At 38.5% G+C, this 26,196-nt stretch overlaps 2 protein-coding genes and 1 pseudogene across 8 annotated transcripts; all 3 read left to right on the top strand.

Annotated features, from left to right (window-relative positions):
* Window positions 1–228: 228 nt before the first annotated feature.
* Window positions 229–16,571, top strand: LOC143212316 (uncharacterized). Of its 3 annotated transcripts, XM_076430970.1 has the most exons (9): window positions 229–983; window positions 3,262–3,350; window positions 3,582–3,746; window positions 3,843–3,959; window positions 4,061–4,393; window positions 4,468–5,033; window positions 5,334–5,479; window positions 7,914–9,292; window positions 9,385–16,571. In XM_076430970.1, exons 1-9 carry the CDS (start codon window positions 956–958, stop codon window positions 13,357–13,359), a joined length of 6,798 nt encoding a protein of 2,265 aa, XP_076287085.1. In that variant the 5' UTR covers window positions 229–955; the 3' UTR covers window positions 13,360–16,571. The 3 variants fall into 3 exon arrangements, with proteins under 3 accessions (XP_076287085.1, XP_076287086.1, XP_076287087.1); XM_076430971.1 differs by lacking the exon at window positions 3,843–3,959; XM_076430972.1 differs by lacking the exon at window positions 3,262–3,350 and having other exon boundaries at window positions 230–983.
* Window positions 16,572–17,979: 1,408 nt separating this feature from the next.
* On the top strand, window positions 17,980–19,396 carry LOC143212323 (THAP domain-containing protein 1 B-like; annotated as a pseudogene).
* Window positions 19,397–20,524: 1,128 nt separating this feature from the next.
* Sugb (Sugar baby transporter) lies at window positions 20,525–26,103 on the top strand. 5 transcript variants are annotated; one of them, XM_076429755.1, is made up of 12 exons: window positions 20,525–20,675; window positions 20,764–20,834; window positions 21,018–21,290; window positions 21,436–21,549; window positions 21,640–21,992; window positions 22,261–22,407; window positions 22,496–22,772; window positions 22,836–23,029; window positions 24,911–25,233; window positions 25,324–25,499; window positions 25,578–25,745; window positions 25,858–26,103. In XM_076429755.1, exons 4-12 carry the CDS (start codon window positions 21,486–21,488, stop codon window positions 25,926–25,928), a joined length of 1,773 nt encoding a protein of 590 aa, XP_076285870.1. In that variant the 5' UTR covers window positions 20,525–20,675; window positions 20,764–20,834; window positions 21,018–21,290; window positions 21,436–21,485; the 3' UTR covers window positions 25,929–26,103. The 5 variants fall into 5 exon arrangements, with proteins under 5 accessions (XP_076285870.1, XP_076285868.1, XP_076285872.1 ...); XM_076429753.1 differs by having other exon boundaries at window positions 21,012–21,290; XM_076429757.1 differs by lacking the exons at window positions 20,525–20,675; window positions 20,764–20,834 and having other exon boundaries at window positions 20,866–21,096.
* Window positions 26,104–26,196: the final 93 nt, after the last annotated feature.

The raw sequence follows: 26,196 nt of genomic DNA, 5'->3' as shown, positions 1-26,196 counted from the left end.
TAGAGAATGATCGAGATACGGCGACGATTCCCCTTTCCCCTCTAGGTGCACTTTAGCTTCGCGGTACTGCGACTTCTCAACAGACTATAGCATTTTGCCCACATCCGTCATTTGGTAGATGAAGTAATCTTGGAACACGGCATGTTATCTGAAGCCGGGTTTATAAGCATGTATGTATCTAGGTGCCGCGTGTTCATAGGTTTACGCCCGCAGTTGCAGTCCGCTGCTGAACAGTCCGCACGGTCCCAGGTCCGCACCCGTGCGTTCGTGTAATTAGTGCGTTTCAGAAAACTCTCTTTATCGAGATACCGACGTATATACACACACGTACACGCGTACACGAAATCGAATTTCAAAAGCGTTGGAAAAAGGGTTCGGCGGTGGTGAACGACGTACTTTCGACGGGGAAAGGTATCGGTGTCGAATTAGCGTTAATGTGGCCAACGTATGAAACAACGGAACAGTTTATCGGTGACGAAGCTGGTGGTTGTTTTGAGGCTGGAGTGTTACCCGATTAGAATGGTTGCAAGTGTCGCGCGCACATCGCTGCCAGGCCGTAGTGTTGTGCCAAAATAAATCAGAGTTAGTTTGTTCCTCGCTGGGAACTGCTAGTGGACGAATGTGCCTCACCGTTTGGATCCGTTTCGAAACGGCGGGCCGAGCTATGCGGAGTCGCGATTACCCGCTCTTTTGTTTCGAGGACTACGATGGGTGTCACAGCCACCCGCTGATGTGCGTTCCGGTATTTTAAAAGCGATCGGCCTCGCCAAGCGGAAGTGTTTTTCGCTTGGCCATCACCATTTTACCTGCCTCACTGTGGATTTCGATTTCCTGGCCTGACTGAGTTACACACCTGAAAAAGGGGGCTGGCAACACGCAATTCGAACTTCGTGTTTTCCAACAAGCTTATCCGCCCTGACGTGATTCGCCCGGTTTGCCCGCCACAGGACGGGTTATGTTTCCCACTTTCATCGGGATCCTAGGTAAGCTTTGCATTCCTCGCGATACGATCGCCGATCAGTCGCGATGGATCATTTATTTTCATTTCCATTCTAGTTTTTTTCCGCCTTTACCGAAGTTATATCATGTTGATTATCTCCCGAAGAAAATCGATGCCCACAATTGAGAGGCCTTGTCAATGACCCCAAGTTTAGCAACAGAATTATTTTCATTGTCTTTTTTCTTCTTCTTCTTCTCTCTCTCTCTCTCTCTCTCTCTCTCTCTCTTTCTCGCGCGCTCTTTCTCTTTCCCTCGTTCTATGTTTTGTTTCTCTTTTGTTTTACTATTGCGTTACATACTACGCAAGAGTATATCGATGCACGATCGCATTATATTCGTATCTGTGATTGATATTTATTTACCGAATGTGTTTTCGCTTGATTATTTGAACACGTACATAGCTTCTTATATGAATATTACGTTCATTTCGATTGTTCCTTTTTTCTTCGTTTTGAGTATACGGTAGGTTCGATACTTCGTAGTGAATGATATATAAAATATTTTTTGTTTTATTGGACAGTAGACACCCGTAATTAGTATTGTTGGGTAAACAGTAAAATTATTAATGAGACAAATTATCAAGTCAAGCAGCTGTTTTATATGTTTTTGGTATTTATGTAAATGAAGTTGTAAATAAAAATTTCTGATATTCATTATGAAGAATATTCAGAACTCAAAGTTCATTCTCCGAGTTATATGTACTAGAAGTTATTCAGATCACGATAAATCTGAAAAATAGGGTGTAGACTTTTTAGAAAAAATACTTTTTGAATTGTAACTTCAAAAAGAATTAACCTGTTGTATAAATTATATTTTACATTCGTTCTATTTTATTGGTAACTATATAATTAATACAAATAATTTCACGTGTATATATTCTTAAAAGTCATATTGTATAGTTGAAACAATAGTAGACTATTATACATATAGTACTTGTTTGTTTCTCTATAATTCTATTAACTATATTAAACATTATTTGCAAACATAAAAAGAAAAGTGAACATAAAAAGCCATATTTTGTAACAACATTGTACAAATATAAAATAATACAATAACATACAATAAGTGTTTTCTTGGAATTATTAAGAGATCATTATTACAAATAGTATATGTGTCACTTGAAAGTTAATATTATTTTGTGTAAGAAAAATGGATGGTTATCATAAGAAAGGGATGCAGATCTTCATTCAGTGGACAGTTTTGTGGAAAAGTACTTGCTGCAAAATTTACAAGAATCTAAGAAATAATGTACACAATTCGTATATGGCTCTCTGCTATTTACATGGTATTATTTATTGTAAGAGTTTTAGAGAATGTCATTATATTCTGTTGTACAACCTTATACAATTCACAAATGTACATCAATATAAAATAACACTAACAATAGCACATTAACAATACAATCACATAGAATGATACTAATAAGATGAACATATGTATTGGGCAATGTTAATAGAATTACTATTGACACTCTCTTAATTTTTTTTATGAATATTATGCCATGTTTTTCAGAGTATTGTTTATTCGATCATATTTCCATTGCTTTTACACTATTTGTTCTCTTTGAACTTTATAAATAATTACAAATATTGGGTATGGGAATAAATTTCCACCCTTTTGACAGATGTCGTTGTACTTAAGTACCGATCACGTATTTGATGGAATGTAGTACATGTTTTTGTCTAGGGTGTGTGTCTAAGCTTCGAAACACAGTTGGTGGCAATTGTTTGAAACGTGAACAGCAGTCAATTTTTCACGTGAAAAATGTCAACTTTTGTTCCAAGTAAGCAGCATTTGCGGGAAGTCATGTTGCATTATTTTGTTTTAAAGAACACAAGTTGTAAAGAATGGTTTCGGCGGTTTAATAACCATGATTTCGATGTAAGGGACAAAGATTGCAATGGTGTGCCAAAAAATTCAAAGATACAGATTTGCCGGCATTACTTGATGGAAATCCACGTCAAATACTTGCAGAACTGTCAATTGAATTAAACGTCGATCGATCTACTGTTGGAAAACGTTTTCACGCTATGGGAATTGTTCATACACAAAAAGGGGCAGAAACTTATTCCCATACCCAATAACTTAGAAATAATTTTGTGGCAAAGCTTTTTTCACGAAAGTAAGCTGACTCAGGGATGTAGACTCTCCTTCTAAAGCCATGATCACTAAGTTTTTTAAACCTTATTCGAAGAGGGACGTTCCAGAGATGAAAGAAACATAACATCAAGGAACTTTCAATTGTTCCTTTATTTTTTTTAGATATTCAATCGTGGTGGGAGGTGCCAAGTATAGCACACTTCTGCTCATTATTTAGGGCTGCCTTCAATCTTCTGGACTTTGATATTGAGGTACATACCTGAATGCTGTCTCTCGTATGAGTAGGCATTGTACAAGAGATTTGTTAGTACTGCTTTCAGCTTCCCGGATATTAACTAGATGATCTAGTCTAGATCATGCTTTGGCTTTATTATGTTACTATTCGCTTATGCATTATGATTTGGTTACTGCGTTGATTAATGTTTCGACCAACGTGCGTGCCTATGCGTGTACTTGTGTACTAATTTTCTATATTATTCTAGGATTTAGAGGAAGCTTTGTTAACGGATGGTGGAACGGAGGGACATTTAGTGCAAGAACTAATAGTCAGATTACTTGAAGGTTGTTTACCCAATGACACTCGCAATGACATCTCCACCTTTAATTACCAGATGTTTCTTCGCAGACTGTTTCGTAAGAAATGTCAGGTAAAATAAATTCTTATATAATTTGCTGTTAAAAAGAAATGCATAACGTTCACATTATCATGAAAAATAATCAATATGTTCACTTTCTGTTCGAAGGAATACAAATGCGAGAATCCTTTTAATACAGATGTAGATTTTGAATTATTGCCTCTTCGTCAAAAAGTAGAAATACTTAGAGCCCTCTGCGACTTCAGGCTTGACGCTGAAGACGTGGTATGTATTCTTCTAACTAAACTAAGTTTGTTTATTTTTCATTTTAACTCTATGCACATTTAATTGTTGTTTTATTTTATTTTTTTTATATTTGTTCGCAGGAGAATTCATTAAGTAATTTGGACTCGGATAGTCTGCGAGTCGAACCTTTAGGACATGATCGTAAGAATTCTGCCTATTGGTACTTTTACGGCACTCGATTATATAGGGAGGACTACATTGACACTTCTAACAGCGTCTCATACAAACAGAAAAGTAAACCTAGGGATAAAAAGCGTAAAAGACGACGAAGCAGAGTGGCGAAGGAGGAAGAGGAAGAGGAGGAGAAGAAGGAGGACTGTTTAATACACGAGGAAGGGAAAGAAAGTGTCTGGCAAGTTGTCTGCTTTACTCAGCAGGATTGGAGTCGCTTAGTTGAGAAATTTCGCGATTCGGTAATTGTTTCATTGAACGAGTGTTAATAGCTTTCTCCTTTAGATCTGTTTAATAATGTTATTATACTACTTAGGAGTACGATACCGAACGTAAACTCTACCGTACTCTGTCCAAGGATTTCATGCCCGAAATCCCCAAGCTTTTTGACTTAAAGGAGAAGCAACAAAGACGCAAATTATTGCAACGCAATAGTTCGCGAGTTCTTCGTAGCCACGAGCCTGCAACACAGATGGAAACAGTCATGGTCAGATCGAAGATCAAAACTAAAACAAACAAAGGGAGCAAAAAAGGGACGCAGAACTCGAAGAATGTTTACGTTAAAGAAGAGACACCGCCGCCGTTATCTTCGCCGCCCGTTCAGAAAAAGGGACGGCAAACTAATAACTCTTTAGCGTCGGCTGTCGGTCAAATTGTGATCCATACCAGAGACGAAGTGGAAGGATTAGAGAAAAAGAAAGGGGTTGGAAGTAAGAGCGATGGAAATTATGTATCTTCCAACTATGGGTATAAATATGGATATTCTTTTGGAATCGAGGAAGAAGAACGCCGAGTTGGGATGCATAAGGTTCTTGAGAGTCTCAAGGATCATAAGGATGCGTGGCCGTTCATTGATCCGGTGGACGAAGAATACGCGCCACGGTATAATATAATTGCGGAGTTTACAGTAATGTTTCCCTGTTAGTATGTCTGTCGGGGTCTTCCCTCTACTAGATTATCAATTTTCTCACTTTTTCTGGACACACCTTCAAAAGAGGCGATTACGATTGAGAGGAATAAAGGGACACAGAATAAGTGATATCTATCTATACATGAAAAACGAAACCGCCGAAGTTCGTTAATGGTTCCGAGTAGCGAGCTACTAGAGACACATTACTGTACAGTCAAATATATTTTTAAGCTTGGTATTAATATGACACTGACATTATTTTTCCCATATAGATACTATAGTGTTGTACGGAAACCTATGGATCTCAGTACAATGGAGGAAAAACTTGATGGTGGTTTGTACAAGAATTTAAATGAATTTAAACGGGACTTTCGTCTCATAGTGGACAACTGTAGGCAATATAATGGTTCTGATAACGGTTAGTATTATTTAATTTTTTCTTTTTTTTTTATTGAAGGATGAGTCACAAGAAACTAACAAAAATGTTTATATATATATATATATTGTTACGTCCGAGGTTGGACGTTAGAAAAGATATAGCGAAGGATTCAATTTAAGAATTTTCGTTCGAAAATTATATGAGATTATAATACGCGAATGCTACGTCGGAGGATGAGGCTCGGGAAAGATTCGATGTATCACTCGACTTTTCGTTCGCGATTCGCGGCGACGTGGGGGCGTGCCACGCAGATCCGGTCCGAGGGAGAGATCGAATAAAATATGACGGTTCGATTGTCGAGGGTTTGAGTGAGGATTCGGGAATTCTCGGACGGCTAGACCAAGTTCGCCTGACCGTGAATGAGAAGGGTGCCCGAACGGCTAGGCCAAGTCCGCCTAGTTCGAGGGAGAGACGATGTCGGGTCCGGTACGTGATTCTCACTCTCACTCGTGACACTATTTTCCGTCACACACGCACACGTCAGCCGATGAGTTGGTTTCCGTTTGACCCACGCTCGAGTGGAAAGGAGTATTTGGGAGAAAATGGTGTTCTCTCAGATAACAGGTACCAACTATAAATGATTTATAGCGCCCGCTTCTGTTTCGTTATAGAGAACGGTGATAGTGGATTTAGAATGGCTGGAATTGTTGTACAGGTGTCTGTAATCGAAATCTTGCGTCCTGATGATTCAATTGATGAGGTTTGATGAGGTTTCTCGAAGGCTCGACGTGATCCGCTTGACGACTCGAAGTGTTCTTTTGAGGACTCGTTGAGAACTTGTTGAAGACTAGCTGAGAACTGTCCGAAGATTTTATGAGAACTCCTCTTGCTGGTGTCCGGTGGCTTCCCTTATAGTCCGTAGTCGCTGGTGGGGGTAGTTCCCATCAGATATCAAATTCTTCCAGTAGAAGGGATCCTGGATCGTTGATGATTGGTTCATGTCAACTCTAGTGGTGGAGATTGATCTCGAAATAATTCCCTTCTGCGGCGAAGTCCATTATCGAATTTCTTGAATTAATTCCCGAAGAGAGATGCTACTTGCTCGAGGCGTCGATCGTTTCTGATTGATTTCGATCGCTTCGCTTGTCGATCTGGATCTTGGTGGGGGTTGTCGCGCGGTGGATCCTTCGGGGGGAAACAATAGGATCGCACGCTTGAAGGAGCAGGCCTTGAAACTGTTATTCCCAAAATCAATGGAGCTTGACGGGATTAAATTCCAAAGTGATGAGATGTATTGATGGAAGCAGTCTTCCTTCCCTCTAAATGTTCTTGATTCAAAAGTAAGGAGGGAGTCTGGTGTGTGACGGACGTCACAATATATATATTTTCCTTTTTTAAATTCATTACATTGCAGCTAATGCCGAAATAATGACCTTGAAATGATCTCGGACTCGTACAGTGCTCAATTTCTCATGATTCATCTTATACGTATACCATCTTAGTTTCTATCAATATTTACAATTACATATAACATTGTATTCTTTTGTGTAGTTAGTTTAAGGTGACCTGTTTTCAAGTACCGGGGGTTCAGTTATTAACATCTAAATTATATGCCAGTAATTAATAGGTAGAATTAAGGAAAACCATATTACATATCTTCTCATTATTGTATTTTTTACATGTACAGGGTGTATAAAAAGTAATGGTCATCCGTCTTAGGGGTGAATCTGCACCTCTGGATCGGTGGACATTTGTAAGAGAAACTTGCCGCAAAATTGTTTACAACAAAGAAAATTGTCGTTAAACTTTTTTTTTACATCAACGCCTTCTACTCATCGAAAAAAGAAAATGTTTGAAAGGAGCCATATGTCGCAAACAAATAGTTATTGATATATTAGCTGTTAAAGTTTTTGCAAAATTTGATTGTGTGGAATTATACGTATAGACAAAAGCCTACTACTACAGTTCACACTCCGTGTCGATGAGACAGAACAAGATCGTGTGCGTGCCTCGAGCTTGGTACGGGTCTAGCGACGAATGTCCCTTTAAATTTTGTTTGCTCGAGGCACGCACACGATCTTGTTCTGTCTCATCGACACGGAGTGTGGACTATAGTAGTAGGCTTTTGTCAATACGTATAATTCCACACAATCAAATTTTGCAAAAACTTTAACAGCTAATATATCAATAACTATTTGTTTGCGACATATGGCTCCTTTCAAACATTTTCTCTTTTCGATGAGTAGAAGGCGTTGATGTAAAAAAAACTTTAACAACAATTTTCTTTGTTATAAACAATTTTGCGGCAAGTTTCTCTTACAAATGTCCACCGATCCAGAGGTGTAGATTCACCCCTAGGACGGATGACCATTACTTTTTATACACCCTGTACATCAATAGAAATTTACTTACATAGCATAGTATTCTTATGTAATCATACTTGAACCTTAAACGTTATTTAACTTCTTTACAGAGTATACTGAAATGGCATTCAATCTTAAAGATGCGTTCGATAAGGCTGTAAATCGGTATTTAGAATCTGAAACATCCAGCGACGAAGACCTGTCGTCGCCAAAGGCGTTTCTCACAACGCCAGCATCACCGTCGTGTCCTTCTCGAGTTTCCTCTCCGCATCAAAACCGCAAACGATCGAAAAAGTCGACGAAAAAATCGAAATCATACAAATCTGAAGGCAAAGGAAAGTCAAAAGTAAACGAGAAGAATGACGAGGAGGAGAAGCGGGGTAAAAATTATAAGCTTCCAAAGAAGAAGAGAGGGAAGAAAAAGAGTAAAAAAGCAAAGGATGAGGAATCCGTGAATGAGGAGGAACAAGAAGATCAGGAGAGCGAGGATGCTATGTCCGAGTCGAGTATTGTAACGTCGAAAAGAAGGAAACACATAGAAGCGAACAATTTATTGTTGAAAACCAAAAAGCTGTCGTCCAAAGAGTCGGAAGAGGTGAAGAAAATGAATAAGAAAATTAGTAAGGAACGCCACCAGCAGAAAAAGGAAGCGGAAAGTGTACGTCCGATGAAAGAAGCAAAAGAAAATAAGAAACGGAAGGAGGACTTTGAGGAGGATTACGAATCCCTAGTCATTGCGAAAAGTAAAAGCGGAAAGATCGAGAAACAGGAAATCGAGGAGACCGAAATACTTGCAGAGAATGCAAAAAAGAGCAAGGCAAAGAAAGTAGAGCCTCCTCCAGTAGATGAAGAGGTATCTGAGAACAAGGACAAGACGCAGCATATCAAAACGAAGAAAAATCGGAAGAAAGAAAAGACAGCGTTGAAAGTGTTGAAGCCCGAGGAAAAATCTGAGAAGACTCGCGGGAAGGACAAAGAAAAGAAATCAAAACAAAAAAACGATGACGTGAAAAACGGAGAAGTATCCAGCGAAATAGATTCCAAAGATTTAGATCTAGAAAGCGATGTAGATTCAAAGGAGACCCCTACGTCTAAGAAGATTACTGCATTTATAGGTGATAAGGACATAGAATCGTTGGACGGTTTAAAGGATAAGCTAAACGAGCGACGGCGGGAGGAGAAGTTGAAGGGCGAGAAAGAGAAACAGAAGAAAACAGGGAAAAGCGACTTTCACAACGTGTATTCAAAAAAAGTGCCTTCAAACGGTAGTACCTTTAACGACAGCGATAAAGCCGGCGTCAAACGACCAAAGTTAAAAAAGGGAATGAAAGAAGAAAAAGTTCCTACCACGGAGGATCCTGTAAAAACACAAGACCAAGAGACAAGCGAAATTAAAAAAGCGAAATCGACAAGCAAGCATACCAAAGGATTCGGAAAGGAGGAAAGCTCGATGCAAGCATTGAATCAGGCAACGGAGCAAACACTCCATGTAAGAATATATTTTATTTCACGTTTAGATAATTTGTTCGATAATATTGCGACATATTCTTTTATTGTTTTTTTCTTTCTGCCTCTGAATAGGACATCAACAAATGGTTAGACGACGCACCAAGGCTCTCCGAATTTTCCTCCGGGAGCGATTCTCCGATATTTCATTCCTCTGTTGAATCTGCTCGATCTGGACCAAAGGTAGAAGCGCCGAAAAAACGACCAAGTTCGATTAAGATCTTTGGTCCTCACGGGCCCAGTAGACCAAAAAAGATACAACGCACGATAGACCGTTTGCAGCCTGGGAAAAGTAAGGGAAATTTACTGTTAAAGAAACCGCTTAATTTACCTAGCGCGAGCGTCAACGAAACGGCAGACCGTCCGTTGGCCAGCGACAACGATCAGGCGAACAAGAACGCCGACGAGGAACCAAAACTTAGTTTAGGAACAGTCCTGAAGAACGTGGACTCCATTCAGTTAATTTGTAAAAGTTTAGTATCCTCGCCCAATCCTAATTTGTCGAACGACGACGAGGAAGAAGATCATAGTGTTACTCCGATAGCCCCAGTACCTACATCTAATGAGGAGAAGTCCTCTACCGGGAAACCTGTTGCGCAAACACCCGTAGAGGTTCAAGAATCAAAAGATAGTCAATCTAACGCGAAAGAGGTGCAGAAACCCAAAGCAGCAACGCCAAATTTGAGTGCCTGGTTTAAGGCGTTCGGTGCACCTAAATCAAAGAAGAAGGACGATGAATCGGAAGATGGTGCAACAAAGAAAGATGGCGAGCTGCAGGAAGTGTTCTGTGGGAGGCAGAGAAGAATGAGTACTGGCGGTAGTAGTGTGAGTGAATCAGTTTCCAGTTTTTCTCAAGAATCACCGCCAGGACGATCGGGTCGCTCTCCGCAAGCGCAACCCATTATAGCTTCTGTGGAACCACAAATAAGGGGAGCAGGGTTCTATCAGGATGCTCTGTCTACGGGAAGTAGTCCTTACAACAGCCCTTATTACGCTACTCCACCGAGGTACAGCGCTCAATTACCACCCACTCCGTCACCTCAAAATCATCCTCTTTCTCCAGCTTACCCATCGTCGTCTTATGAGCAAGCACCTCTTTACTCTCAGGTACCGCCTCAGGTACCTCCTCCACAATCTCAACAACCATTTCAGAAGTCACCCCAGGAAAATTCCGGGGAGGTGTATCATCAATTGTCGCCTACGTTTCCACAGCGTTCTCCGCAAGCTAATTTTCCTCAAAGTTCCGCACAGAGCGAATCATTTAATCAACAGCAAATCCCACCAGCTAATCAAAATCCGTCTCCAGTCTACTCGCAACACTCCCCTCAACCAATACAGCAGGTGTTTTCACAACCTTCCCCTCAACCACTACCATCGAATTACTCTCAACCATCTCCTCAACAATCGCCTACCCCTAAATACCAACAACCGTCTCCACAACAGACCACCACAAATTACTCTCAGCCTTCACCTCAAGCAACCAAGTATTCTCAAGCTTCGCCTCAGCAACCCCGTTCTCCCTACTCTCAGCCTTCACCTCAACCACCACCGCCTAATTATTCACAGCCGTCTCCTCAGCAGCAGCATTCCCCTTATGCGCAGTCCCCACAACAGTCGTCCGGATATTCTCAACTTTCGCCTCAACCGCCATCAAACTACTCTCAACCGTCTCCTCAACCTCCTCCCGTTTATCCGCAACAATCAGAATCTTCAAATTTTCCTCATCCGTGTCCTCAAACTCGCCCTGCTGGTTACTCGCAGCCATCGCCACAGCCTCTTACAGGATATTCGCAACCATCTCCGCAACCACGAAATTATTCCCAGCCCTCGCCACAGCAAATTCAAACCTTCCAGCAACCGTCGCCGCAAGCGGCACCCACGTATTCTCAGACTTCCCCGCAGAGCGCGTCCTATTCTCAGCCGTCCCCGCAACAAACGGTTAAATATTCTCAACCCTCTCCTCAACAGCCCGCAAATTATTCACACCCTATACACTCGCCACAGACTCCACAGAATTATTCACAGCTGTCGCCTCAACAAGCGCCACCTAACAATTACTCCCAACCATCACCGTCGCCTCAGCAGTCCCGCAACTACTCGCAACCGTCGCCATCACCTCAGCAATCTCGCAGCTACTCGCAACCATCACCGTCACCTCAACAGTCCCGGAACTATATGCAACCGTCACCGTCGCCTCAGCAGTCCCGCAATTATTCCCAGCCGTCACCGCAACAGAAGTCAGCTTGCACGCCACAACCCTCGCAACAAGCTCCCAGTTACTCACAGCCGTCGCCCCAACAGAATACAAGCTACACGTCCCAACCACAGACCTCTAAAAGTTCAGAGGAATGTTCACCGAGTACAGCAGCAACACCGTCAACTTATTCTCAAGGATTCAAACACAATCATGGTTATATACAATCACCTGCGCCATCATCGATCAGCGAAACGGAGCACCGTTCAGAGTATCTCAAGTCCTCCAGCAACGTCGAAAAGTCTTCGAGTAGCGAACAACAGAGGAATTTTACTGTCCCGACGGAGGCGTCGCTGAGTCTGAATGCAAACCATCAGATCTATCAGTCGCCGAATCAATATCCACCAACGTTCGGGAACAACTATCCGAACCTAGACCTACAGAGACCGAGTCGGGAACAATCGCAGCAACAGCAACAAGCATCCCAAGAACGGCCCAGCTTCACCGATCTCAGCGAATCTTTGAATGCGCAGAAGTACGTTCAACAGCGTTCGTTCCTTGGTAAAACGTCGGCCGCCAGCGATCAGCTATCGACGCAGGAACAGCAATCTCAACTATTAGCGTTCCAACAGAACCTGACGACGCACGAATCTCTTTACCCGAGTGGTTTTCAATCATCCGGATATGCGATGCCAAATTCGAGACCGGTTTACCCAAGTCCACACTATTTTGATGCTAGCTCGAAGACTGCCACCGGTGGACCTGTAAATAGTTCAGCCAGCAACCTTCCGCCCGTAAAGAAACGTATATACAGTGAATCGTCGAGCGATGCAACTCGCAGCCTAACACAGGAGGCTGCAGCGAGATCTGGCCAGGAACAGTTCGCGTTCGATCCAATAATGGCGTTGCCGCAACCGGAAGCAATTTCAGCTAGTCAATTCGATGCCTCGTTCGTTGGGAACCTGGCCGATCCTGTCACCACGAATCCAGCATACGCTCGCCTAGGTCTAGGTTTAGTGGGCCGTGCAAGTAAGGAACAGCAACAATTGTTAACAATCCCTCGGCCACCACCGACGAAACCCGAACACCTTGCATACGCGCGTAGTCCAGCCACTGGAGCCGCGGAATTGGAACTGAATCTTCTTCAGAGTCTGCAAACCGCGAAGAATACCCAGGGCATACTGTCTATGTCGCGTAGAGGTGGAGAAGGGTCGGTGACGGGCACCACGTCTGCGCCAACAAAAACGAAAAAGAGTCGAAAGAGCAAACAGCAACAACAGCAGCAGCAGCAAGAACAACAAAACCTCGTGAACGTGTCGTCTGCGGTAAGCACAGAGCCGCAATCAGCGCCTGGTATACCCGGCTTCTCGCAGTACACCGGCACACCAGCAGATTCTATCGGTCTGAAAAACAGCGGTATGGTTCCGCCAGCTGGCAGTGCCTTCAATTTCGCCGCGTCGTCCAGCACCACTACCAGTTCACCTTTCTACGATAAAGACCCATCGGCTGCAGCGGCAGCGTTCGCCTTTTTGGACGAGTTTCGAAATCCAAACAGTTATTACAGTATGGCGCTCAGGCAACAGCAGCAACAACAACAGCCACAGGTGCCGCCAGTTACGGACGCTACCCAGCAGGCCTGCAACAAACTCAGCAATCAACCGCCGAGAAATTATCCGCCTCATCCTTTTCTTCATTCCGCGCAGAGATCAGCAGCGTATGGACCACCAGTCTCGGCTTATGTCACGCCTCATGGGCCAAACTTAACAGTGGACCCAACTGCATACCAACAGTACATTCATTCCCTTTATGCACTTCAACCGCCGCCGCCACATCATCATCGACCGTCCTGGCTTTAGCTGTTAAAATCTGTGTAACGGGCATCTAAATATTTCGACTAGCGCTGTAAAAATCGAGACGTTCGAATTATTCGGACTACAGTTTTTCCTCCATAACGTCGCGCGGCTTAGAAGATACCGATACATTTCGGAACAGTCAAATTTTCTCTTCACCCTAATTGGCTGACCATTTATTGTCGGATAGTTGAGTTACGAAACGACAGGTGTACAGATGCGACGCTTCGAAGGAAGAACTACTTCAAGTTCGAACTATTCAAACTTCGGATTATAGTAAATATTTCTAACTATTGAAATATCAGTCGTTATCAATTACTTATTATCTTCACTTAATAGTGTATTCACTCGGCCAAGATATATTAAGCGATTATATACTCACAAGGGTCTAATCCCTTTTTAATACAACGCTGAAGAACTTTCAAAACATCAAGTTTTTCTAAGTAAAAGATTTGATAAATTTCACGAGAATTCAAATTCAAACAAGTATGTATTTTAAACTAATCCATCCGAAATGACTACTTGATAGAAATGATATTCAAATGGTTAGAAATACTTGAAACAATTTATAGTTGAAGCTAGAGCTGTGACTTATGAGTAGACTGCGGATTTTATGCATTTATGACGAAAATAGACACGTACAATTTAATGCAGTGGACGAATTGAGAAGATTTGAAGACATTAGTGTATTAATTTGAGCTAAATAAGACAATTAAAAGAAGAAAGGAATTTCTATTTGACTTTTGTGTCTTGCAATCAATGCAAACATTGTTTATTTTGCATAAAGATCCGCAGTCTACTTATGAAATACCCGGGTAATCCATGAGATATTCGAGTAAACAAAAATTACTCGGTACCCAAGTACTCGGCTGTCTCATGAACTATCCGGGTGTCTCGTATATTCGAGTAAAGGTGCTCTAGTTGAGACGTTCGAATAGTTCAAACTTTATTTACAGCCCTAACTTGTACGACACTTCGGTGGATATGCCGTCCCTCGTTGAGCAGAAGGAACAGCGTTTGAAACGGACACATACCTCTGACAAAAAGCATTCAGAGAAACAAATTGATATATTTTGCAGATATACATTACTTCACTGTAATCACGTTATTTTTCAATTGAATATTTTTTAGCAGTTGTATTGCTTTATATAAGGAATTTTTTCTTTTTAATGTATACCTTTCGCTTTTGATAATAGAGGTGGCAGACATGGATGGTATAGGATAGATAGTCTCCGATATATTTTTGTGCTTCACTGTCAAAAAATTCTTTAATTTCCTAATTCTCGTTGGCTTGAAACAAACGAAGATAATAGCAATATTAATGGTGTAAGAATCTCTATTTTATGTAGAGAAATAACGTGCTAATTTTGTCAAAGTAAAGTGCAATTATATTTTTATCATTTTTAGTTTAATATATGATATATCTATTCGAAAAATAATTATATATAGATGATTTAAGTGTTTATCTGCTAATTTTAGTGCTGAAGTTCGATTCAGTTCTTGAGATAATGGGTCTATTACGAGATCAGTATTTCCAAAATAGCAACATAAATCTTTATAAAACATCGAATCTATCCTATACCCTGCCTATGCTAAAACTTATCGCTGAACATGATGAAAATGAAAATTTTACATTAATGTTATGTTCAAATTCTTTTTATAAACGCTGTTTCTTTAAATATTGTTTGTCACCATATTCGCTGTCAGAACTTTTTTCTCTCGCATCGCAGTAGTACCAGAGTTTTCCTGGTTCAGTTTTATTAACATCAACTCAAATCTTGTCAGTTTTGGGGGAGAGGAAGCGAACAATTTATTTATTTTGTCGATTTCCGATTGTTTTTTCACTATCGTTGTGTCGTCAAACAATTTGATAATTTCTGTAAGAAGAACTCCGGTACAGACACTGAAAGACAGAAAAAAATTCTAATCAGTATGTTCCTCGACAACGTCGAAAGAAACACCGTGAACTCGTGAATGTCAAACAGTAAAAGAATCTCGCAATCGTGATCGCTCATTTCATTTCTTTTCTTTTTTTTATTTATATATATATGTATGTACGTATATATATGTGTATTTTTTACTGATTGACTAGAGAATAACGGATATTTCAAGCTCTCCCGAATTCGGGTGCCGGATTTTCCACCGGGCTGTCCTCCACCCATTTTTCGCATTTGTTTCCCGTTTTTTACCGAAAGCGATACAAACTTTGACATTTTTACACGATTTATCAGGAAAACAGAAAAGGAAAAGATGTTTAGCTTTTATCGGATAATCTACTTATGTAGTCATATGTACATAAAGAGTAAGCCTACATCACGTGGGAATTTTTGATAGTTCTTTTTCTAATGAACTAGTCGACAACTTAGACGCGTGAAGTTCAGTCGCTAGTGACCGGAAGTAACCTTCTATCAAAAGTTCCTCTATCTACTAACGCTCTTACAGCGCTACTATCTATTTCTCTCTCTCTCTCCCTCTCTCTCTCTCTCTCTCTCTCTCTCTCTCTCTCTCTCTCTCTCTCTCTCTCTCTCTCTCTCGATGTATCGGGGATATTGAATTATGCAATATTCGATTTTCTAGCGAAAGAAGCAAATTTATCACGACAGCGCTCGCAACAAATCGAGCCTGTCGTGAATATTTCGCCTTTTCCCGAATTTATGTTCGAACAAACAAAATAAAATGAAAAGAGAATGACAGAACGTAGGGGTATACGTGATTTCTAAGTTCGAAGAATTTCTGTATGATATCGAGCGCACTGTTGCCGGTGTATCTTATGTAGAGTATATAGATTCTCGATAGTGTGTAAGCTAGAATTCGTTTCTTTGTATATAAAATACATATCCTTCATAGACGATGTGCTCGATGTAAAGAAAGATTTGCAAAGTCAAAGACCTTGTAGAATCGTCCGCGGTAGTTTACGAATGGAGATATGTAGGGAACTAGATGTGTATGGAGGATGAATATGTGTATGCGTGAGTGCGTGTTGAGTGTACACGTAAGTAAAATGCGAGAAACCGGTATGTGTGTGTATACGTATTTGTGTGCCTGTGTGTGTGGATATGAACGAAATTGTAATACGCCGCAATCATACATTAACCCACCTTATTGCTAAAAGAAACAGATGGAAGCGGTATATTAAAACTTATAAATATATACATATATATTGTAAATGTATATTGTAAATGTATCGATGACAGATTAAAGCACAGTTTGTTACAAAATCCTTTGTAATTCATTATTGATCCATTGTCTGATTATAATGACACGTTTAATGTTGTACATATAGTTTCTAACTAGACTGCGGATTTTATGCATTTATATTATAACAAAAATGAGCAAGTGCAATTTAAAACAGTGAAAATATTAAAAGAATATTAATATATTATTATTTTCACCACATTACAAAATTATTAAAGGAGAATATACATTTATATTTATGATAGCTCCCGCGTCTTGCAATTGATGTACAAACTTCTTATTTTGCATTTACGAAGAAATTGCGTTAGGTGAAATATAAAACAGCAAAGCATTAGAAAAATTTAAGAATTATCGTAATGTTTTTAATGCAACAAAATCATTAAGGGGTGTAATCAATTTTAATTTATCCCTGCTTCCCACAATCAATGCAGAACATTTTTATTTTCCATAACGATCCGCAGTCTAGTTACAACTATACACGTATACATATAACACGGTCCAACAAATTTCAACTTTTTTTTTGTATTTCGATTCCCACTATACGATTCTTACAGTGTTTTTCGCGCTGATTCCGAATCTGTACTTAATTTTTCTTCTAGACGTACAGTTTTTGAGAAAATTGAGCTTTAAAAAAAGACATATTTTTCAACTTTCAACAAGTATTGTGATGTTATTATAAAAGATATTGAACTGTTCTTTACAGCAAAAGATTCCTTATATAGAGTTTCCCGAATACAGTGATATCCAATATTAATACATTATGATTGTTTAAACATGTTTAAACAATCATTAAAGACGGAGAGACACCACTTTTGCACCAATTATTTGCGGATATTTTTGAATTTATTTAAAAAAATAAGGGTCTAGCGGAAAATCGAACTATACCACGCGATAGAGCAGACTTTTATCTTGAGAAACCGCCCCTTCAAGTTTGCATGGTTGACGTTTTTACCGTGATGCCAGACGGATCACCTTTTCTCGCGCATGCGCGGCGATTTTAGTCTCAGTAAAGTACTATTCTCAGTATTCTCGAGAAATGTGGCACCTTGAGCGCCTCGCAGAATTAAGAAATTGATGTGATTTCATTATGAAAGACGAATGTATGACAAGTGTACTTCTGTATATTTTGTAACTCGTAGGACACGTCATGGAGCCTTTTTGTCCGGAACAGATTGTTTCAGTACATTCCCGCCGATATAGCTGCCTCAGGGCTCTGCTACATCATTGCCTCATCATAGATACGTTACTGTTTTGGACACGCGCATGCACGAGAAAAGGTGAGACCACAGCCTACTCTAGTACTAGCCGTGCTGAAGGTAAAAATGGCAACACCGCGGGAGTCCGATTGATATATATATACCAACATACCTAACCCAACCCACTGAATCAGACTCTCAATCTCCCCTACCGGCCTCTCTGTTTCCCGCGTAGTTTTCAAATGTTCTCATCAATGTGTAGTACACATTGTGTACTTATTATTATGTAGTATAGCTAATTTTCGAAAATAAAAAAGTGCAATAATGGAGATAAGTATTATTTATTAACTTTTTAGGTCTTTATCTTTGTGTGTAGCACATTTACTTAATAAAATCTATTGTTTTTTCAATACATTTCAATTTAGTATTAATAACATTTTAATAATATCACATCTAAATTTTTACAAAACCATATGTATTATACATATACATACAGAGTTTTTAGAAAATATGTTTTACATAGTACTTTTCACAAGTTTTATACTATATTTATTAGTTAATAATGCCACGGCGTTGTTATGTTCCCAATTGTAAGGGAAAGTATAATAGTACGCTGAAAGAAAATAATTATATTTCTATATTTAAATTCCCCAAAAATGAGCAATTGCGGAAAAATATGGATGGCTGCTATTCCCCATAAAAATTGGGCACCAACATAATATTCTGCAGTTTGTAGTCGGCATTTTGCAGAAACTGATATCCAAAGGTATCAGAATATTCCATCTCCTAACGGTGTACTGGAGAATGTTTTGTTCAGATGTCCAAGACTTATTATGGAAAATGCAATACCTTCCATTTTTTTCCAATTCACCATCAAAATGTGTGGTACCATAAAGAAAAGATCCTGTAGAGCGCAGGGAAAGAATAATTGAAAAGCATGAAAATTTAGTTATAGAGTTTATTGATTTTGATCTAAATAATTAATGGTTTTTGAAATTTAATAAACAATTATAAAGAAAAGCTTGTAATTTCGAACCATTGGAGTATTAAAACAACAAATTCAAAAATTTATTTTTGCATGCTTATATGTAGTAATACATATGTAGCTTATACGTAGATTGTGATTAGTGATGACACGAAATTACAAGTTTTTCAACAAGGTAATGACGTATTATTTCATGAATTCCGATGATGATAGTAATGATCTTCATAATCTTTCTGTTGATGTCAGCAGTTTTTCAGTGATTATTTATCCACCAATTGTATTGTTGATGATTCCATTAAGATTTATATATCCAGTTATGGGTTCCATTCTGTTACAAAAAAATTAGATTTTAATATATGTAAATTATTAATTGTGGAGGGGATAAAGGTACAATTGTAAATAATGTATATTTTGATCATTTACAAAGGGGTAGTCTTTCCACTACTACAGAAGATATAACAATTGTATTTACTCACATGTATGCAATAATCGAAGCCATAATAAATGTTCCTAATTTGGAATCAGATTTTCTGAAATCTGAAAATCATAAACACATTTTATGTAAATTAACATATTAGCATACAATCAGATATACATCATTTAGCATTTTTAGATAGATGCATTTGTGGTAAAGGTTATCACAGTATTTTGTGTAAATTATTATGAATTTTTTCTAATATTTTACTAAATGATTATGTTATAACTATAAACAATAGTCAATTAGAAATGAATGCACATATCATTTCCAAAAATTGACAACAATTATAAAATTATCCTTTATAAGACAATATTATAATATAATACCTGCACAACTTTTCTCTTCGGTAACTGATTACCCAACCTCTTTGACGTATACACGCAGTCACTTAACCTCTTCGACTTCGTCACAATAATTTCGTCTATTTCAGGCTTCTATTGACTTACATATCCCTTCATTCATTTTTAAATGTTGCATTTTAGATCAAAGATGATTTCCCATTGCTTCATGCTTCTATTTTCCTAAAACCACTGGAAATATTTCACATATTATGTATCACAACACCAAACTATTCCGAGAGTCCACAAAATGTATACCGCATTTATAAATACTAATATGCTTTAATATCACTTCTACTTACCATAGTTATAATATTTACACATTGTTTAAACATAATCAACAACGAACTATGTATTTTAACATAATTTTCTATGAAAAAAGCGTTAATTATAATCCCAAGCACAAGACTCCCAGTATTGAAAATCGGACTCCCGATCTGTAAACAAAGCGGTGTTGCCACGTTGTTCAGCACGGCTAGTACTAGAGTCAGTGATGCCGAAATCGTGGTACTGTGGTACTAAGCCGTGGTACGAGACCCCCCCACTATGACCTACCGTTGCCCCTACTGGCCTTCTCCAACTCGCTCGCGCGCTACACTCACCAACGTACCTCTCATATCCTAGGAGAGGTACGTTGGTGAGTGTAGCGCGCGAGCGAGTTGGAGAAGGCCAGTAGGGGCAACGGTAGGTCATAGTGGGGGGGTCTCGTACCACGGCTTAGTACCACAGTACCACGATTTCGGCATCACTGACTAGAGTAGGCTGTGGCTGTGGTGAGACCTGGTGAGACCCGTCTGGTCATCAGAGAGGGGGTACATTGTACATCATCTCACCGTGATTCCCCTCATCTGGCTACACTGGATTGGATCCAATTGGATCACATCCCCAGTGTCGCCAGAAAGTGTTGAAACTAGCACTCGAGGGGGTACATCTGAGTACATCATCTCACCGTGATTCCCCTCATCTGGCGACACTGCACATCCCTATATCTGACGAATGAGTTCTTAGACCAATATGGTCTAACAATAAGAATGAGTTAGACTGTTAGACTACATTATAGCTTTGTGACGTCACTCAGATTCTTACTGTAGCATTTCCCCCACTATTTATCCCAGAAATCCCTCGATCTGGTAATGCTCAATTTATGACATTAATCAATTGATCGTGGAGAAATGCTTTTATAGATTTTATTGAACCAATTGATTTTTATTCAAACAGAACGGTGAACGCAGTCCAGTACAAGTATTAAGGACCGTTTCATTTCGTTATTATATATATATATACGTGCGGTAAGATTTATAAGAAAATTCATTTTGTTCTCAACAATTTAAGAAAGTATTCTAATATAAATTTCGATTTTATTACACACTCAATCCTTTCGAGGAGGTGTGCATGATAAAACGTGTAACATGATAGTACGCGTGGAATGTGAACACGATAACTACGAGTTCCGTATCATTTCTAAGTTTCAGCTAGGGCAATGAAAATTGCAGATGCAGCAAACAAGTGAATTCTATGGTTTCGAGGATAGTACACGTGCGAAACTAAACCGTATGTACATAGGCCATCTGTGAAATATGGTTTGACATCCTTATTTTATTTCACGAACGAATTACAAAATTGGCAACTTCCACGAGAAATGTGTGTTTATAAACAATATTATTCTATTTATCGCAATACATCGAACTCAATTGTATCATTTTACGGATAAATGCGATTGATAAGATCTTTCCAGTCTATCAACGGTATGTTTTTTTGTTTCATTTTACTTAAGTTCGAGACAAATCATTTTTGTATTTGATCACGTTATGACATATATAAACGAATGTGTCATGTGTTAATGACATGCACTCTCAATTGCACTTATTCAGCAATGCGTTTCATTTGCAGATAACAGTTTGTGCCTTTAACCTAGCGTGCAATTTCTACACGATCGCAGAATGTTTGAAAATATAAACACGGATTTATTACCGATAAAAGCCCATTATTTTTTATTCAATGCTGGTAAGTAAATAAACTATATACATACTTTGAAATTTGAATTTGAAGAAACATGTAACGAGCTGTTAGCAAACTGATGTTATTTTGTTTCAGCCACTGGACCAATAGTGCCATTTCTACCAACAATTGCGAAACAATTAGGATTTTCTGGCTTTTTAGTAGGCACAATATACACAATATTACCGATTTCGGGTTTAATAGCTAAACCATTGTTTGGCGGTTTGGCTGACAAATATAAGATTCATAAAACATTGTTTTTAATATTTCAAGTAGTAGTCGCTATAGCTATGTTTACAATTCACTTCATTCCTGAAATAGACAAAGGTGCAAATGTTACGTTCAATTGTAAAAATGTGGCATCTGTACAAATCTGTTCAAAGAATGGATTTTCAGATGATGTTGTACAAAGTGTATTAAACATGAATCATAAGAATGCATCATGTCAGGTGTGTGTTTCATGATATGCTATAAATTGTAATAGGTAATTACTAGAGAGCTGATCTTTATGCATTGATTGTGGGAAGCAGGAATAACATAAAAAATTGATTTGATCCCTTAATGACTTTGTTATGTTAAAAGCAACATTATAACATTCTTGAATTTTCGAAATCTTTTACTGTTTTATATTTCACCCAACCAATTTCTTCATAAACGCATAAAGATCCGCAGTCTAGTAATTACATCTTGACTAATTATAGTTTCTTATCCTTTCAGCTATCCTGTCATGCCACATCAGATCTTTATACTGAAATATGTAATAGCTGGAATGCGATACAATTTTGCAATAAAGTTAACTCAAGTATTGCAGATACTGAAACAGTGAGTTTTACTATAGGATTCGATGAATATTTTGATCTTCAGGTAAGTCTCTTATGCATTAATTTTATCAATTGTGTATCTGATTAATGTATAATAGAAGAATTTAAAAGAATACTTTTGATTTTCACAGGTGAAGACATGTATAGACATCAATGTTCGTACTGCTACATTTTCAGACGGTATTGTACATAGATCAGGTTGTCAGAGGTACGTCAGAACTTCATGCATAATTACATGTCATGATAATCCAGATTTTAGACAGCTTTTAGAAAAGGCTGATATGCCTCGCAATACTACTCAAACCACAGGGTATCAATTTCATTCATTTCTATGGGCAACCATAGTTAGTTGGATTGGAATGGCAGTTGTAGTCAGTGTAGCAGATGCTATTTGTTTCAATCTCCTTGGTTAGTATATTTTCAGTTGGCTATTGAAATATTTTATAATTCTTACGTTTTCCCCCATTACAGGAACTGAAAAGAGAAAAGAGTATGGAAAACAAAAAATGTGGGGCAGTATCGGATTTGGTATTTTTGGAATTAGCGCAGGGTATTTAGTAGATACATTTAGTGAAGGAAAGATTTACAAAGACTATACTTGTATATTTTATATTATGCTGGTCATTATGATTCTGGATATTATAGTATCGACAACTATTAAGAAGGTACATTTTCTTCTTTTTTTTTAGCACACTTTGTTGTATTCGATAAATCAAAATACAGTAATTGTTCAATCGAAGTCCCAACGCCCGTGTTTTGAACGGACTTCGGTAGCGTAGAGAGGCTATTTTTTTATGACTGCGTCTACCGCGCCGACCGCGCCGAGACTTCAATCGACGAGCCGAACATAGAGAAGGACAGAATGAAATAGGATCGTGTTGCCGAAGCGTGTCGCCGTCGCTGGCACAGTTTAAGGATGTTCTGGAGGTATATAAAAACGCAATAAAATTTTTGAAAATTTGACAAGATATAATCCTTACTAAAAGAATGCAATTACCAAAGTTTGGGTTCGATTCACTGCACCGTTTAAGAATTATAGCAACTTAAAGTTTGCACATTTTAACACGTCTTCTCATGGAGAATTTATAAAATTCCACTTCAAACCCTATTTAAACCTTGAAAAAACGCAACTAGAAACTCCAGTTTTTTTTATATGTAGCAAAAATTATATAATTAATTGTGTTCAAAATTTATTAGGATTCACTAAACAGTTACAGAGCAAAAAAATTATAAACTGTTACAAAACGTCAAATTTATCGTGTTGTCTTTCACTATAGTCCAGTCAATGAAAAGTTGTAGAGGGAAATGGAAGGAACACAATTTTTAACTTTGGGTCTGTGTTTGGACTAGTTAGGAGATAAACATACTAAAAGTCCCAACTCCTTGGTGGTGAGCGGGGTGCAGGGGGGCACGTAGAAGGTCCCCTTTCTCAGTTTTCCGCTTATATCTCGGAAACTATGCGTCCTAGCAATAAGACCATTCTATACAAAATTAAAGCTGACAAAATGTGCCACAAGATTGATTCGATTCAGTTTTTCGCTATCTCGCATGGTTTCCGAGATATCCGCGCTCAAAGTTCACTAATTGTGCTGAAGAGTTAGCTAGTCGAATAAGGCAAAAATTTATTTTTCACAATTCGTGAACTTTGAGCTCGGATATCTCGGAAACTATGCGAGATAGCGAAAAACTGAATGAAATCAATCGTATAGCACATTTTGTCAGCTTTAATTTTGTATGGAATGGTCGTATCGCTAGGACACATAGTTTCTGAGATATAAGCGGAAAACCGAAAAAGGTGACTTCTACGTGCTCCCCTGTAGCCCGCTCACCACCCAGGAGTAGGGACTTTTAGTATGTTTATCTCCTAACTAGTCCAAACAAAGTCCCAAAGTTAAAAATTGTGTTCCTTCCATTTCCCTCTACGACCCCCTTATGAGCATTCATTGACTGGACTAATAAATCAAGTCCGATACTTAGCGGTCTTAAGCGTTTTTGTATAATTCTTTTCAAAGTTTGAAATGCTATTAATTTATGCTATTCGTGTATGGACTAAACAATGCTTAAAAATGGATTAAATATTTGAGAGAAATGAGCTTACTAACATATATAAAACCATAATTAAAATCTATTTCCTATTATTCGATGATTGAAATCTAAAACGTTTTATTTTACTTTGAATTTTCTGACTTTGTCTTTAGAACGCTGTATCTCATCACAGAATTATCTAAAATGAATAATATTTTGGATTTGGGAGCTTTGAAGGGTTGTTACTTTATAGGAAAAAAATGTTTTCAATGTATTAAAGTTGAAAAATTGAATTTTGGCCACGAAAACAGGGTCTCCAGACTCCAGACTAGTCCAGACTACTTGCGGCGCGGCGCAGCGTTGACCGGCAGTGGAGTGAGTAGGTACTGGACTTCGATTAGATAAGCGACCCAGGACTTCGATTGAAGAATTACTGTAGATAGTACAGAAGTAGGATACTTCTTACTTATCAAGAGAATGAAAAAATTGCCAGGTAATGGGAGAAAGCAGTATCATTACAGAAAAATCAAGATTGCTCCGAGGAGGAAGCATCAATAATAGGGGAACTATTTACCCTCTGTAAAGAGGGTCATATATTATCATTTGGATGGTGGTGCATAGGTGCTGGAATGTGTACAGGGGTTGTATGGAATTTCTTATTTTGGTACACCGAGGAGATAGCAACAAGCTCTCAAAAACCATGGCTGAAAACCTTGCAAGGCCTTTTTACTGGTATACAGTGTTTCTTAGGAGAGCTACCTTTTAATTTCATCTCGGGAAATGTATTACGAAAACTGGGTCATATAAATGTTATGAGTTTAGTTTTATTAACCTATGCAATTAGGCGAGTAGTTTATATTATAGCGTTATGTAAAAATATCATAATTGTTTTACCTATTATTACTTACCCTATATTTTGTTTGTTTTTTTACAGATTTATGGCATACAGTACAGTAACAAACCTTTGGTGGTTCTTAATTATTGAAATGCTTCATGGACCATCTTTTGGTCTTTGTTGGCCCACTATGGTATCGTATGGCGATAAAGTAACACCACCTGGTACTAAAGCCACCATACAAGGGTTTATCGGTGCTATATTTGAAGGACTAGGTTGGACGAAATAAATTAGTAGCATAATTTTGACTTACTTCAATCATCTGTTAACATATACAATATTTATACTTTCAGGTGTATCAAGTGGTAGTTTACTATGTGGATGGTTAATAGACACGTATGGTGGTGTTACAACGTTCAGAGCTTTTTCATTAGGTGCATTAGTATGGTTAGCTATTTTTGGCCTGCATCAATGGTATCTTCGAAAACTTAAACCGTCGTCCAATTACATGGGACATAATCGTGAGTAACGATTATGAGATTACTGACGTAACCATAAGCGTATTATAGTGTACTTAAAAAGGACATATTTCAGTTGAAGCAAAATATTCTTTTATTTGTTGATCTTTTCCAGATTTGGCAAATTATGCTAATCCGGATGATGCAATTCTTATGACAATGAGTCGCGAACTGCAAACTTATTAGTAAAAGACAATAAATTTTTCCTAGAAACTTTATACACATATACTTAGCTCGTTTACTTTGCAATGGCTGTTTTAGCAGTACATAGCAGCATTTCCTACGATTATAGATCAATTCTTCATATATTTGTGATTTATGTTTTTTGTCATATTGTAAATAAAGTATTAATTGTTCAGTATTATGTATTCTCGTTGTCGTCGTGTTCGTTAATGTATTCATCTTTTTTACAATAAAATCATTGTGTTTTGTCTATCATTTAACAATTAACTCC

Source organism: Lasioglossum baleicum, chromosome 9 (assembly GCF_051020765.1).
Source record: "Lasioglossum baleicum chromosome 9, iyLasBale1, whole genome shotgun sequence".
NCBI lineage: Eukaryota > Metazoa > Arthropoda > Insecta > Hymenoptera > Halictidae > Lasioglossum > Lasioglossum baleicum.
Note: the sequence above shows the minus strand (reverse complement) of the source record. Positions and strands in the feature narration are given on the sequence as shown.

Excerpts from the sequence above, each read along its gene's own strand:
- LOC143212316 (XM_076430970.1), top strand. The coding sequence starts at position 956 with ATGTTTCCCACTTTCATCGGGATCCTAG. Across the intron at positions 3,960-4,060 it reads GGCTTGACGCTGAAGACGTG|GAGAATTCATTAAGTAATTT; the intron begins GTATGTATTCTT and ends ATTTGTTCGCAG. Across the intron at positions 5,034-5,333 it reads GACGAAGAATACGCGCCACG|ATACTATAGTGTTGTACGGA; the intron begins GTATAATATAAT and ends TTTCCCATATAG.
- Sugb (XM_076429755.1), top strand. The coding sequence starts at position 21,486 with ATGTTTGAAAATATAAACACGGATTTATTACCGATAAAAGCCCATTAT. Across the intron at positions 21,993-22,260 it reads ATAAGAATGCATCATGTCAG|CTATCCTGTCATGCCACATC; the intron begins GTGTGTGTTTCA and ends TTATCCTTTCAG. Across the intron at positions 25,746-25,857 it reads CAATTACATGGGACATAATC|ATTTGGCAAATTATGCTAAT; the intron begins GTGAGTAACGAT and ends GATCTTTTCCAG.